At 35.7% G+C, this 14,115-nt stretch overlaps 1 protein-coding gene across 1 annotated transcript; it reads left to right on the top strand.

The window, feature by feature from the left end:
- Window positions 1–6,061: 6,061 nt before the first annotated feature.
- Window positions 6,062–13,889, top strand: LOC130987726 (uncharacterized). The gene is given in 14 exon segments (XM_057911376.1): window positions 6,062–6,728; window positions 7,669–7,821; window positions 7,945–8,157; window positions 8,255–8,344; window positions 8,623–8,739; window positions 8,973–9,242; window positions 9,526–9,630; window positions 9,632–9,683; window positions 10,358–10,435; window positions 10,896–10,996; window positions 11,362–11,532; window positions 12,563–12,637; window positions 13,037–13,135; window positions 13,392–13,889. Coding segments are annotated over 14 exon segments (2,262 nt in total). The 5' UTR covers window positions 6,062–6,335; the 3' UTR covers window positions 13,737–13,889.
- Window positions 13,890–14,115: the final 226 nt, after the last annotated feature.

The following is a 14,115-nucleotide window of genomic DNA, read 5'->3' as shown; positions in this document are numbered from 1 at the left end:
TTCAAAATTACTCTATAAATCCCTCTTCATTACATTCATTTTCGCACGTCAAATCTAGGGGTGGAGCAAAATACTGAAAAATTGGTATACCGCACTTATCGTACCGAAAAAATACCGAAAATACCGAAATTTCGATATATCGAAAATTTCGGTACGGTATTGTACCGTACCGAAGATTTTTGGTACGGCAACGGTATCATTTTCCTCATACCGCGGTATACCGATATATACCGATACCGCGGTATATGCCGAAAAATCGGTATATACCGTTGTTTAGGTATATACCACCGGTATATACCAATAGTATATACCGAAAAAATCCGTATGCCATCTGAATCAATTATATATATATATATATATATATATATATATATATTATTAGTGGAAAATTATTTTTTTGCTTTGTTGAAAATGTGGAGTTTAATTGTTAGAAAGTTATTTGTATTTGTTTAATGAAATTTCAATATGTACAAATATACGGTATATCTTAATGATTTGGCAATTTAGGCATGAAACGATATAACAATAATTTCGGTAATACAGTAAGGTATGGTATACCGACTTTCGGTATGGTATACCGCACTATCGGTACGACAACGGTATGAAAATTCTCATACCAAAATTTTCGGTATGCCGATTTTCGGTATACCGAAAAGTACGGTACGGCAACGGTATGAAAATTCTCATACCGCAATTTACGGTATGGTATACGGTATGACGAAAAATTTTCGGTATACCGTACCGATCCACCCCTAGTCAAATCAAACTCCTACTCCACATTTCAATCCAAAACTCTATTATTCTTTCAACTCATCTTTCAACTTTTTTTCCAATTCTCTTGTCAATGAGTAGGAGTGTAAACCCGGGTAGAGGGTATCGGGTACACCCTCACCCGACCCGATACCTCACATTTTATAAAGAAGGTCGAGTGCAGGTCTGTAATTTCCTTAAAAATTGGGTATTGGGTACCCGCATCGAGTAATGCGGGTACCCGCATGCCTGATATTTTAAAATATTTATTTATTTATTATCAATTTAAAATAAATAAGATTTCTAATTTCCTCATCCCTTCCTACCCTCAGTTAGAGGAGTCGAAGACAGTCAAGTAAAGTTCAACACCATTTTAATTTTCACTTTTCAATTTCTCATATTCAACAAACAACAGTGAGTCGTCGAAGCTCACACACCCACACACTACACCGTTGTCGTCCGTCCACCGCTCACCTTCTCATGTTCGACCTTCTTCCTTTTGTACGGCTGTACCAGCACAGGACAGTCAGGCACCGCCGCACCAGTCTTCGTCCTCTGCCAAAGAGTCGCCACCGCCCATCGCCGGCAGCTATTTTCCGACAGTTTACTTAGGTAACATTTGCATTAGCTATTACCCATTAGCCCTAAAAAATTAATTATTTTTAATTTCGTGAAAATTTGAGAAATTATTCTTAATTATTCGAAACTTTGATTATGTCTTTTAATATGTTGAAATCAACAGCTTGTATGGTCAATTGGTCATAGTTGGCGTAAAAGGAAGGATTAGAAAACCATTGTTGAAGCACATAAACTGTTTAAGTTTTTTGGTTCAACTCTATTTTGGTGTTTGCTTATGATAGATTTAGAAAAATAGCGGGTACCCGCATATGCAATGCGGGGACGGGTGAGGGTATTGTTTTGGGGTGATTTTGCGGCTGACCCGCCCCAAATTTACAGCCCTAGCAATGAGATTTTGGCTGTCGAGGCTCCGAACGTTCATGTTGACATTCAAATGTTCCAACTTGTAAGTGATTTTATTATAAAATTGAAGGTTTATTTGTAAACTATATTTTTTTCTTTTTATTTCCTTTTTTTATTTTCTTATTTTTTTGTTTTATTTCTTTCTAAAATTGTGAAACTCGACTAATTATAAAATATTTAATATACATATCAAATTAAAGATCTCTATATTTTTTTAATTTGATTTATTTTATGTAAATATTTGATTTAAAATGTACAAGTTTATATTTATTTAAAGATTAATTTTTTTTTAAATATCTCTCATCTCTCATCTTTTTTGAATAAATTTAATTTTTATTTATTTTTTAATTTTTATCATTTTATTTTTATTTTTTTCATAATATCAATTTTATTACTATGAATTATTCTCTACTTTTTCCAATATTAAACTCAAATACATATTCTAGTTAAAATTATTTATATTATATCTATAAATATGATAATTGAGTTAGTATCAATTTTATATAGATACTCTATAAAATTTTAAAAATATTTTTTTTACATTAGGTGCAAATGCTAATTTTCTTAAAGGGGAATAAACTAAATTTGGACGTGATTTTATCACCCAAAATGAATACTAATGTCGAAGTTAGATTACTCAATAGTAATACACAAATCATATAATACTTCTTCCGTCTGTCCACAAAGATTATGTGTTTTTCTTTTTCGGAGACCCCTTTTATACTTTAAATTTCAGTCATACTCAATATTTATAAAATACTCACCATTTACTTTTACAATGTACAATGGGTCCAATACTACATTTTTAACACTATTAACACATCTATTATATAATAGGATTAAGCCTTAACCTATGTGGCATATCTAAAATCTCACCATTTCAAAATTTACCATATATAATCTTCATCATTTATTAATTAATTAATTAACTATTACATTCTATATAAATATTCATTAATCATAATAAATATAATTAATAATATATATATATATATAATATTAACATTACATATAATCTAAATTAATAAATGTTATAATTAGTATTGAGAGTGGTGAAAAAGTGAAAAGTAAGAATAAATAAAGTATTATTAGTGGTGGGGTAGTTGTCCAAAAATGGAAAGAAAGAAAGAGGAACTTATTTGGGGGACGTCCCAAAAAGGAAAAAGAGGAACTTATTTCAGGGACAAAGGGAGTATTATTTATTTTTTCTAGATAAAAATTAGATTTACATGTCTGATAAGAAAAAAATTATAATCTATATACGATAAATTATTTTAATTGAATGTTAGTGATTAGATGTATATTTGTTATTAATTTTATATTTCTCAATAGCGTACATATTATATGTATATGTTGCAATATATTATATTGTGTATATATATATATAATTTATATTCTTAATTTTCAATAAAATAAATTTTGAATTAAGTTTGAATTGAGACATGCACGTATATGTAAATTATAAACGGGTCCGGTCATTGATTTACATGTTTGCATAATAAGGCACAAATTCTATAAACTGATTACTTTAAAACAAAATCTTATTATATGTCTATCAAAATAATTAAAATTTTATTTTTATTTTTTATAAAATAAATCCATACATTTTATTTATATAGGGAAGAAAAATATATTTTTCATTTCTGCAAACTTTATTTGCTTCTGTTCGTCCATTACTACAACAACAACAACAACAACAACAATAATAATAATAATAATAATAATAATAATAATAATAATAATAATAATAATAATAATAATAATAATAATAATAATAATAATATCTATTCTATAATACGATTAGGCCTTAGCCTACGTGGCAGGCCTCAAATTCTTTCTTTTCAATCTCAATCTGCAACGTGGCATTTGAGAATCCAATTTATATATTCCCATTCTCACTTTTAAAACAAAAGTCAGGCCTCCCTCTTCCTCACGCCTCCATTTTCCTCACCCCATCGCCGCCGTCCCTAAATCAGGTCGGCGTCGTCTCCCCCTTCACTGTCTCTCTCTTCTCTCAATCCCTTTCTCTCTCTAAAGTCGATTGCACACTCAAATTGAGCCCTAATTCCCCCTTAAACTGCCCGCCTCTCTCTCCCTCTAAATTCAGGCGTCGCCGCCGTCCTAAGGGCGGCGTTGCTCCGCCTCATCTCTGACTTCCTCTTCCATTCCTTAATTAGTTCGATTCTGTTTCCACTTCTTAACCCCATGAGAATTCTCCATTCGAAGCAATTAATACAAGAGCCCTAAGATTTCTTTTTCCTATAACCCGTTGTCGTTCCTTCTTCTAAACTCCGGCGAAATAGTCGTCGATGAGCTTGCGGTTCGTCCGCTGCCGAGTCACCGCTGAGTTGAGCTGCCAGAGCAGAGATGCCAGAGCCAGAGCTAGCCAGAACAGAGATGCCAGAGCCAGAGCTAACCAGAGCAGAGATGCCAGAGCAAAGCTTCCAGAGCATAGCTGCCAGAGCAGAGCTTCCAGAGCAAAGCTGCCAGAGCCAGAGCTAACCAGAGCAGAGCTTCCAGAGGGCCAGAGCCAAGTTGCCAGAGCAGAGATGCCAGAGCTAAGTCATTAAAGTCAGAGCCAGAGCCAAGTCGCCAGATCCAGAGTCAGAGCTAAGTCGTTAGAGTCAGAGCCAGAGCCAAATCGCCAGATCCAGAGTCAGAGCTAAGTCGTTAGAGTCAGAGCCAGAGCCAAATCGCCAGATCCAGAGTCAGAGCTAAGCTATTGGAGCCAGAGCGCGGAGCCACACGCCAGAGACAATTCGCCAGAAGGCGGAGCTATTTAGCAGAGCGGAGCCAAAGAGTAAAAGTCTGCCCCAAGGAAGGAAATCCAGAGCTACTAGACAGAGCGGGATGATGAGGACATAATCCTGCTCTGTAATTAGGGGACAACGACCTGACAAGTTATAATCTAATAATAGCCTTAATTAGTTTAACGAATTTACTACTTTACCCCGACTGTAATGCCTATAAATACCTACGATGATGAAATAAAGCACACGCTCTCTCTTTTACTGCTTTAAGATCTCTTCTCTTTCCTTTCTCTCTAGAGTTTGAACTAATAAAAATACATATATAAATAAAATATCTAAATTGTTAGAGTTATGTTTGTTAGATAGTTGACAATTGGAGTCATGGTTGAATATAATTTCATATTTGATGATGCTCTCTCAAACTCTAGATGAGATGATGCTCAAAACTCCAGACGAGATGATGCTCTTTCAAGTTTTAGACGAGATGATTCTCTTTCAAGTTTCAGACAAGATAATGCTCAGAAGTTAGAGATGATCTGTCAAGTTTGCGACGAGATGATGCCCACAACTTGGTTGGTCTTAAAACTCCAAATGATACGATGTTCGATAAATCAGTTATGGTCTTTTAAATATCAGGCGAGATTATTTTCATAATTAGTTATGCTTTTAGAAGTTCGGAATTATATGATACTCACAATTCAATTATGATTTTTCAAACTCCATATAAAATTATGGTCAAAAGGCAAAAAAAAAAAAATTGAACAAAATTAATAAATCTTGTAACAACAAATGCAACAAATCAATCCGCCATCATACCTATGTCAGATTTATATGTATTTCTACTCTTTTTTTTTCTTACGCGTTAACTTTTCATAAAATTTCATATGAAAACTAATGGGTATTTTTATGATCTCAACAAAATTAATAATTTAATTGCTAAAAGTTGTTGAGATTAATATAATTTAAAATGTATTACTAATTTAATTTAATTTAATTAATTATATAAATAATTTACATAAAAAAATTATTTTATATAATTATCATAAGAATAACATAAAATATATAAATTACAAAAAATATTTACCCGTCGAATTTCGACGGGTAATACACTAGTCTTTTAAGTATTTTATTAAAATTCGTGTCCTCCACTCCACCACGTACTTTTTGTGAACGGAGGGAGTACAATATATTTGGATATTCAACTTTATTTTCTAGGCCTGAAAAGTGTGCCAATTATAACTATATTTCTAGTAACTAGTAATAATATTAGCTTTGTCCAAGATAGTAATTGCACCTAATCAATTAAATAAAAGAAAATATGGAATGCGTAATGAGATGGAAGATATTTCGGAATGACAATGAACGCAATGAAAGAGTAAAGTAGGAAATTATCGACAATTGTCTTGAAATAGAGGAAGCCGGCTGGCTTGGCTTCGACCTTAGCTGGCTGCTGATTTGGCATACATTGAATTCTCCAATTTAAAGGCTCTCAATTTGTGCGTTCGTCCGTATCTATTGGATACGCGACAACCCCCCAATGGTAACGGCTTTCTTGTACGAAGCAGATGCACTCGCATACGGCATCAAATGCTTGTACATTTGAGACATGAAACTCCCTCAGCTTCTGCACCCACGCAACGTACATGAATGCGTAGCTTGAACTCAAAGTGGTCTCGTCGCATGGGATAAGAGGTGGGCTCCACGTCTCCAACGGCCACCTACAACTCGGTATAATAAACGCCAAGACCTAGATCATCGGCTACAGTCTTCAAGGAAAGGAAATTCCAGCTCAACGGTCGCATTGCAGGTGATAATCGTCGGATTCCCCCGTTTTCGTTGCCGGAAACTCCCGCTATGGCGGCGGATTTCGAGGCCGCGGTGGAGGACGGGCTGCGCCTCTCCAAGAGGATATACTTCGGCAAGGACAGGGCGGTGGCGCCGCCCAAGCCCCACACGGCCATGGAGCGAGCCGCCGGCTGCTCCTACCTCCCTAATTCCCCAATGCTCTACGCCGTCATCACCGACCCAGCCGTCGTCGACAACCCGGACATGCCTAGCTACCAGCCGCACGTGCACGGCAGGTGCACCCCCCCGGCCCTAATCCCGCTCCAGATGAATGGGGTTTTGCTCGAGGTCGATTGCTACCTCGACACGGCGTTCGTCACGGTCACCGGCACCTGGCGCGTGCACTGCGTCATGGGGAGCCGCAGCTGCGATTGCCGGATCGCGGTTCCCATGGGCGAACAGGTACCTTAAATTCTACTCTGAATTTTTTATCAACGATTTTTGCCTTGCTTTCTCATTTTTACTCGACGAATTAAATTTTGAAACGTCAATTCGGAAATGTGTTATGCACATGGATGGTTGTGCCTGTTGTGGGTGTTTCGGGTGAATTCTTAGTGATATTTTACATTTACGTGAGCCTGTTGTGTTCTCGTAATGATTTTTTTCTTTCATCTTAATTTTAAGGAGTACTCATTTTCAATATGGTATGCTTATGTTTCGATCATGATTTGCGTATAGCAACTTGAGGGATGTTTGTATCAGCTCAGTTCCTGACATTTTATGGCCCCTAGCCAAAATAAAACATAAAGACTTGAATTTTTGTTAAATTTTCAAACCTCAAAAGATTAAGACAGCTCGTTGACGGTGAAAGGAGCCGGGAGAGCTTCTAATAATTTTTTAATCAAATCAAATTTGTAGGGGGCTTCTATCCGGGCCCAGACAAGAAGGAAAAATGCATAATATGCACTGCCAATCATTTTTCAGGGCCTGGTGGCTACATTTCTGCCCTATGCCCCAGGGCCTGGTTGTAAGGTTGATGCGTGTGGAACAGGTCTCTTCATTAATGATTAGAAATTTATGATGCCCAAGGACAGTTCTCAGTGTCACTTGGATTTAGTCAATTGTGGAAGCAGTTGGTTTAACATCACCTTCCATCACCTTTCATTCTGTTTAATCCATAGTTGAAGTCAGTACAGTACTAGTTTAACTTCTGGAAATGATTAAATTCTTTTTTTTTTGAGAGGGAAATGTCATTAAATTATATTTTTGCATGTTGACATCTACTTTTGGTTGCATCTCACTCTCAGCATGTTGGAGGTTGTAAAATATTTTGTACTCTTCAGTGCTTCCGGATGAGTTTATCTTTTCTTGGTTCTTAAGAGGGATATTATTTGGCTAACAGGGTTCAATTCTAGGTGTGGAGGTTGAGGTGCCCAGGAAATCGTATAGTACCGAATTCATTTCCGTGGACAATGAAAAAGGTCCAGAAAATGTTGGAAAAACTGAAGGCGCGGGCTTCTTGAAAGCCCATATATTCACTCTCACAGTCCCCCAGGCAAGTGTTTACTTCCTTTCTTTGATTCTTATGTTTTGTATATTCTCTCTGTGTGTGTACATGTGTTTGTGAGTATTTTCCCACTTATTCATTTTTGTGAGATATATGTCATTATCTTTTCAGGTTGATGGTGGAACCAATATATCAGTTAAACTAAGATGGTCTCAAAAGTTACTGTATCATGATGGCCAATTCACCTTGAGGATTCCATTTAGTTTTCCTGAGTATGTAACTCCTGCTGCAAAGAAGATATCTAAACGGGAGAAGATAGAATTGAATGTTAATGCTGGTCCTGAAACAGAGATTCTGTGTAAAACAACTAGTCATCCTTTAAAGGTACTATTGGTTTTCAGGTTCTCTTGGTAATCATGGAATAATTACGAAGGATTCCACTGAGCTTTTCTTTTTACCCTTTTGTTTTGTGACATTTTAGGAGCGACTACGACAAGCAGGAAAGTTGGGTTTCCTCTATGACTCCGAAGTTCTTTCATGGTCAAGCAATGATTTTATGTTTTCCTACACAGTAAGCATTCTAGTGCTTAATTTTTCTATAAACTATGATACTCCTCCAGCAATTTACTGAATTATTAAACTTTATTCTTGAAGGAGAATATGGAAGAAAAAGCTCAAATTTCATGTTACGAACTAGCAAAGCATGTGGTTTTATAAGATATATACTTTGAGATGAAAAAACTAAAATTTCATGTTACGAACTAGCAAAGCATGTGGTAATTATAAGATATATACTTTGAGATGCTTCCCATATAAATTTATATACAGTTCTAACTAATGGTTTTTCAGGTATCTACAAGTCATACGTTTGGCTCTGTACTCTTGAATCCACCATTGGCAGGTGATGTAGATCGTAGAGATATGTTCTATTGCTACCTTTACCCAGGAAAGCAGGAGAGTGCAAAGGTAAATTTATTATCCAGTCCTCTCATATTCTACAAAAATCTGAAACCTTTTGTAGGTATTGAGAAAGAAATGCAGTTTTGTGTATTTTAAATTCTCTGTATCAAATGCTTTTGTGCATTTTAACTTCTCACAATCTATTCACCTTCTTTTGTTTATTGCCCTTGCATACATTCAGAGTTCATCTTGTGCTTTGGGAATAACACTAGCTGACTTCCATTTTTTGAGTTATATAGGTTTTCAGGAAGGAAGTAGTGTTTGTTGTTGACATGAGTGGAAGCATGAGAGGTCAACCTCTCGAAGATACAAAAACTGCCCTATTTTCTGGCCTCGCCAAGCTTGGTCCCAAAGACTTGTTTAATGTAATAGCGTTCAATGATGAAACTTGTATGTTTTCCTCGATTCTGGAACCAGCAACTGCGGATAATATTGAAAATGTCAATAAGTGGGTTAATTCGAATTTTGTAGCAAGTGGTGGCACAAACATTTTGCTTCCGCTAAATCAGGTATTTTTCTTTCTTCTAAAACTATATGTGAATATTCATATCATTTCTTTGAGTCTCTAACCAGACATGGATTCAAATTTGCCCGATGTCCTACTTTCTTGACAATATGGAAGTTAATCTTTAGTAAGAATATGTGCTAAGTTGTGCTATAAGTTATATGTGGATAATGAATAGCAAAGTGCTGTTAGCAGAATTTGATGCAGTGAAATTGAAGCTTCCCTAGCTACTAAATATCTTTACATTGTTATGTGACAACTCTAACAGTAACTCCTTTTACTTTCAGGCCATCAAGATATTATCTGATAATCCTGATTCAATTCCAATCATTTTTCTTATTACTGATGGGGCTGCTGAAGATGAGAAAAATATTTGCGGGTACCGTGAGAAATCAGCTAAGAAACTACAAAAATATGTCGCCAAGAATATGCACACTGGGCATAGGTATGTATTTTATTTAATAACATTTTGAGTTGAATATCTCTAAAACTTTTAACTGGACAGGTGACCGAGCAAAGGCAACTTAACCTATTAAATTTGTGTATTGATACAAGTAGTCAAGCTGTAGGGGTGTGTAGATTGCAAGTTCATGATTGGACATACAAATGTGTTCTGTTTGGACCAGTTTAGTGATGTATGTGGTCTTCAAAAGAAAGAAGTAGTTAGAAGCCAGCTGCTTATCTCTGCTAATAATTGACAGCTCTCCATATTATTGAATTTCTTACACCTGGAAAGTCTCATTTGGGAACTCAACCCACACTTCAGTGTTACAAGAAGAGCTTTCCATACCTTGAAAAAGAAGGTGATTAGTTCATAAAAATTAATAAATTTCAATAATTAAAAACCCATGACAATTAAAAGTACTTTGGAGAAACCTTAGCTCTTGGGAATCTATAAACTATTGCCTAATTTATTTTTCTGTGCTTGACTGCTTGGGAATCTTACGCTATATTCCTTAATATGATTTCTTTCTAGCCTTTTTAGTATTCAGATACTAGATTTAATCATTTTGGAAATTGCGTTGCTTTTTGTGGTCTCATAATCTAAAAACCTTTCATTTTTGCTCAACATTGGTTTAGCTCCATGTGATACCTAAACAATCATTTTGGATTTTTTAGGTAAGTTTTGTAACCATTATTTTCTTCGGATGCTTGCAATGACTAGTCGCGGGCATCATGATGCTGCTAGTGATGCGGGTAAGTTCTTCGACCCCTGACTCATTTTCCTCTTAAAATAATCAGCTACAAGGAAATATTAATAATCAGCTAGTGACGTGGGTAAGTTCTACGGCCCTTGACTCGCAATTTCCTCTTCAAGTAGTTAGTTAAATTGATTTTCCACTTAGTAAGAAAATTGTCTTATGATGAAGTTGTTTAGTTGAAGTTTCACTCTTTGTCATTCTTAGTCGATAATGCATGAGCCATCCTTTTGATATTTGAAGCAAGCATATGCTTTTGACTACTTTTTATTAAAAATGTTCGATATTCGATTTTTAATATTAAACTCTAAGTGGTAGCTGGTAAAGGTAGTTCATCTTACAAGTTGTATTGTTCTATGATATTACCCTGTTCGTCACCCGTTCTTACTTCTATTTTTGTTTCTATTAATTTTGCATCACACGTTCTTACTTCTCTTATTGTTTCTGTGATTTGGCAGAATCTATTGAGGCTCGACTGGAAGGCCTGTTTTCTAGAGCGTCATCCATTTTTCTTGCAGATATTGCTTTTCAAAATCTTGATGGACTTGATGATCTTGAGGTATTGTTACTTGTTTTGACTTCCAGATGCATGCTTGTGCTTTTCCCGGTACTGCACTGTGAGTTTTTTTTCCAATTTCTGTTGAAATATAGCAGATTTGTTACCATGTTATATGGAGTTGAGTTCTACTAAATAGTTCTTGAGTGATATTATCATGTCAGTCTACAATTACCCAAATCTGTAATGCTGCTTACATAAACATACTCAGATGTTCTGTTTTTATGATGTGTTATTATTCTTTTTTTCTTTTATTTTTTCCATTCAGTTATATTCTTTATTATGATATTGACTACTACAGCCAATTCGTATTGCTTGTGCAGTTTCAAGTAAAGATATTTTTAACAAAGCACTACTTTCATCTTTAGGTGTTTCCTTGCCAAATTCCAGACCTTTCCTCTGAAAGTCCCTTGGTTGTGTCAGGCAGATACCGGGGAACATTTCCTGAGACCCTTAAAGTCAATGGTTGCCTTGGAGATATGACCAGTTTTACACTAGACCTGAAGGTGGAAGAGGCAAAGGAGATACCTACAGCAAAGGTGATAATTACTTTAGTGCATTAGTGCAGTTACAATGTGTATACTTTCAACGTGCATTAGTTCCGTTGATATTATTTGCTTATTTTGAAGTTAAGCAATTTCACGTTGAATGCAATTGACAGTATTATAAAGAACTTTTGACTGACATTCTTTATCCTTGTTAATCCCAATTTATTTCTGTTTTTGTTTCCAAGAGATATGCATGCTACTACTTTAATGATTATTGCCCTGTTTGGCAAGCCATATTTAGCCGCTGACATTTAAAAAAAAAATCTTGAAGGCTATATAACTTTCACATGTAGATTGAACGTGCATAAGTTGAAGAATATATAACCTTTTGTACTTCTACTGCTTTTTTATGTCAGAGATTGTTAGCAACTTAGCATATTAGGATGCATCTTTTTCGGTAATGTAGTTGTTTCTGTGTCCTTTTCAGGCATCTGATAATAATGATCCATCTCTTAAATAATACTCCCTCCGTCCCTCAAATAAGTTCCTATTTTTCCTTTTTGGGACGTCCCCCAAATAAGTTCCTCTTTCTTTCTTTCCATTTTTGGACAACTACCCCACCACTAATAATACTTTATTTATTCTTACTTTTCACTTTTTCACCATTCCCAATACTAATTATAACACTTTTTCACTTTTTCACCACTCCCAATACTAATTATAACATATTTTTCTCCACTAACAATACATTTTACCACTTTTTCTTAAAACCCGTGCCGTCCCCAAAGAGGAACTTATTTTGGGGACGGAGGGAGTAATGTTCTATCTTTAGGTACAATCTAGAGATAGTTCAAATGTGATTGATTCCTATAACTTCAGACTAATACTTTGAAAGTTAAGAACGAATTTAGTTTTCAGTCATGTCATTTACAACATCTTATGAGTTGTAATTGACAGATGTTTTCTCTATATAATGTTGAGTTATTAGTTTGTTTCATTGACCCTGCCAGATGATCTAAATTTTTCCTTGCTTTTTTTAGTTTGTCTTCTGTTGACATGTTTACCTTAACTTTTCTGGCAGATGGCAGCCAAGCATCAGATCGAACTACTTACAGCTCAGGCGTGGTTTTCAAATAGTCAGGAGCTTGAGAAGAAGGTTTTTTGAAATTCATCTGCTATTGAACTTGAAAATTTTGAATAACTAATATCCACTAGTATAAACTTTATACTTGACAAAAACCTGGGTGCTATTTATTTTTCCGACTCGATTAATCATACTCCAACTATTTGAGGGTATCAAATGGCAAGCTTAATCATTTAGACAATCTGGTTGTTACTGTTTATATAGTTGGTCCGTCCCAGTTCAAAACACTAGAGATTTAACTCTTCCCATTATTCACTACAATATATTGCCTAAAGATTGTAGAGACTGATGCTGTTTATATAGTTGGTCCGTCCCAGTTCAAAACACTAGAGATATTTGACTCTTCCCATTATTCACTACATATGTTGCCTAAAGATTGTAGAGATTGATGCTATTTTTCTTCATTGACAGATAGCAAAAATGAGTGAGCTGAATACCGTTGTTTCTGAGTACACAAACATGGTTTTGCTCGAGATTCAGAGAGGGAAAGCGAATACAGATACCAAAAAGGTGCGTCAAAATTATCTCTGTTGGGGAAAATGCATGCGTGATATGAGCCTTCCGGTTCCATCCAGTTTGTAGCAATGCAATCGTTGTTTATTTTACAGTTTTGTTTAAGGAATTAGTCCATGTTATATGCACCTTTTAGTGAATCATGTTCGTCATTGCCTTTTCTCAAAATCATCATAAATCAGTCGAGTCTTATGAAGAATAGTTTCTCACACTTGATGGCTTTCTACAACTCAAATAATGGGTTGCATTGCAGTCCTCCAGAAAAGGTGACGCTCATCAGAAAGAAGAGCCTAAGCCAAAAGTGATCTCAACGATGCACAACATCGGGCTGGGGTATGGCAGTCTGAGCGCGACAGCTGAGAACATCCCTTCAGGGTATGGGGACCCCGATGACCCGGATGGTGCAGAAGTATTTACGAAGTCAGGTTGTGGGTGCTGCGGAAGATGTTGGAGGCACTGCTGCTGCATGTGCTGCATCCAAGTATGCTCGCGGATGAACGATCAGTGCGCCATCGTCTTCACTCAGTTGGTCAGCGCCTTGGCATGTTTAGGCTGTTACAGCTGCTGCAGCGCATGCTGCGGTGGAGAAGAAGGATGAGAATTTGGAAACGGAAGTACATAACAAAAACTTGTATATTTATATCTCTTGTCTATAGATATATATATATATCAACTGAGACTGAGAGGAGCTGCTGTTACAGAATATCAAATTATAATCTTATATATTTATAAGTTAAATCTTGGCTGATAATTATCTGCTTGTTAGATGATTTTTCAGGGCTACCTAGTCTTTTACGTATATGGTTTCTCAGAGGCTCATATATGATTTAGACTTACTGTTTGTAAACTGTTAAGAGTAGAATCATAGTGGAAATGTGTTGCATCACTCACGTGATGACATTTTACATTTCAATTTAAATGGACGTGATTTCTTTTATTTTATCGCACATTACTTGGTTTTATCAATTCTAACTCTA

The sequence above is a fragment of the Salvia miltiorrhiza genome, chromosome 1 (assembly GCF_028751815.1).
Source record: "Salvia miltiorrhiza cultivar Shanhuang (shh) chromosome 1, IMPLAD_Smil_shh, whole genome shotgun sequence".
In the NCBI taxonomy this organism is placed as follows: Eukaryota; Viridiplantae; Streptophyta; class Magnoliopsida; order Lamiales; family Lamiaceae; genus Salvia; species Salvia miltiorrhiza.
The sequence above is the reverse complement of the archived record's forward strand: the minus strand, read 5'-3'. Positions and strand labels throughout refer to the sequence as shown.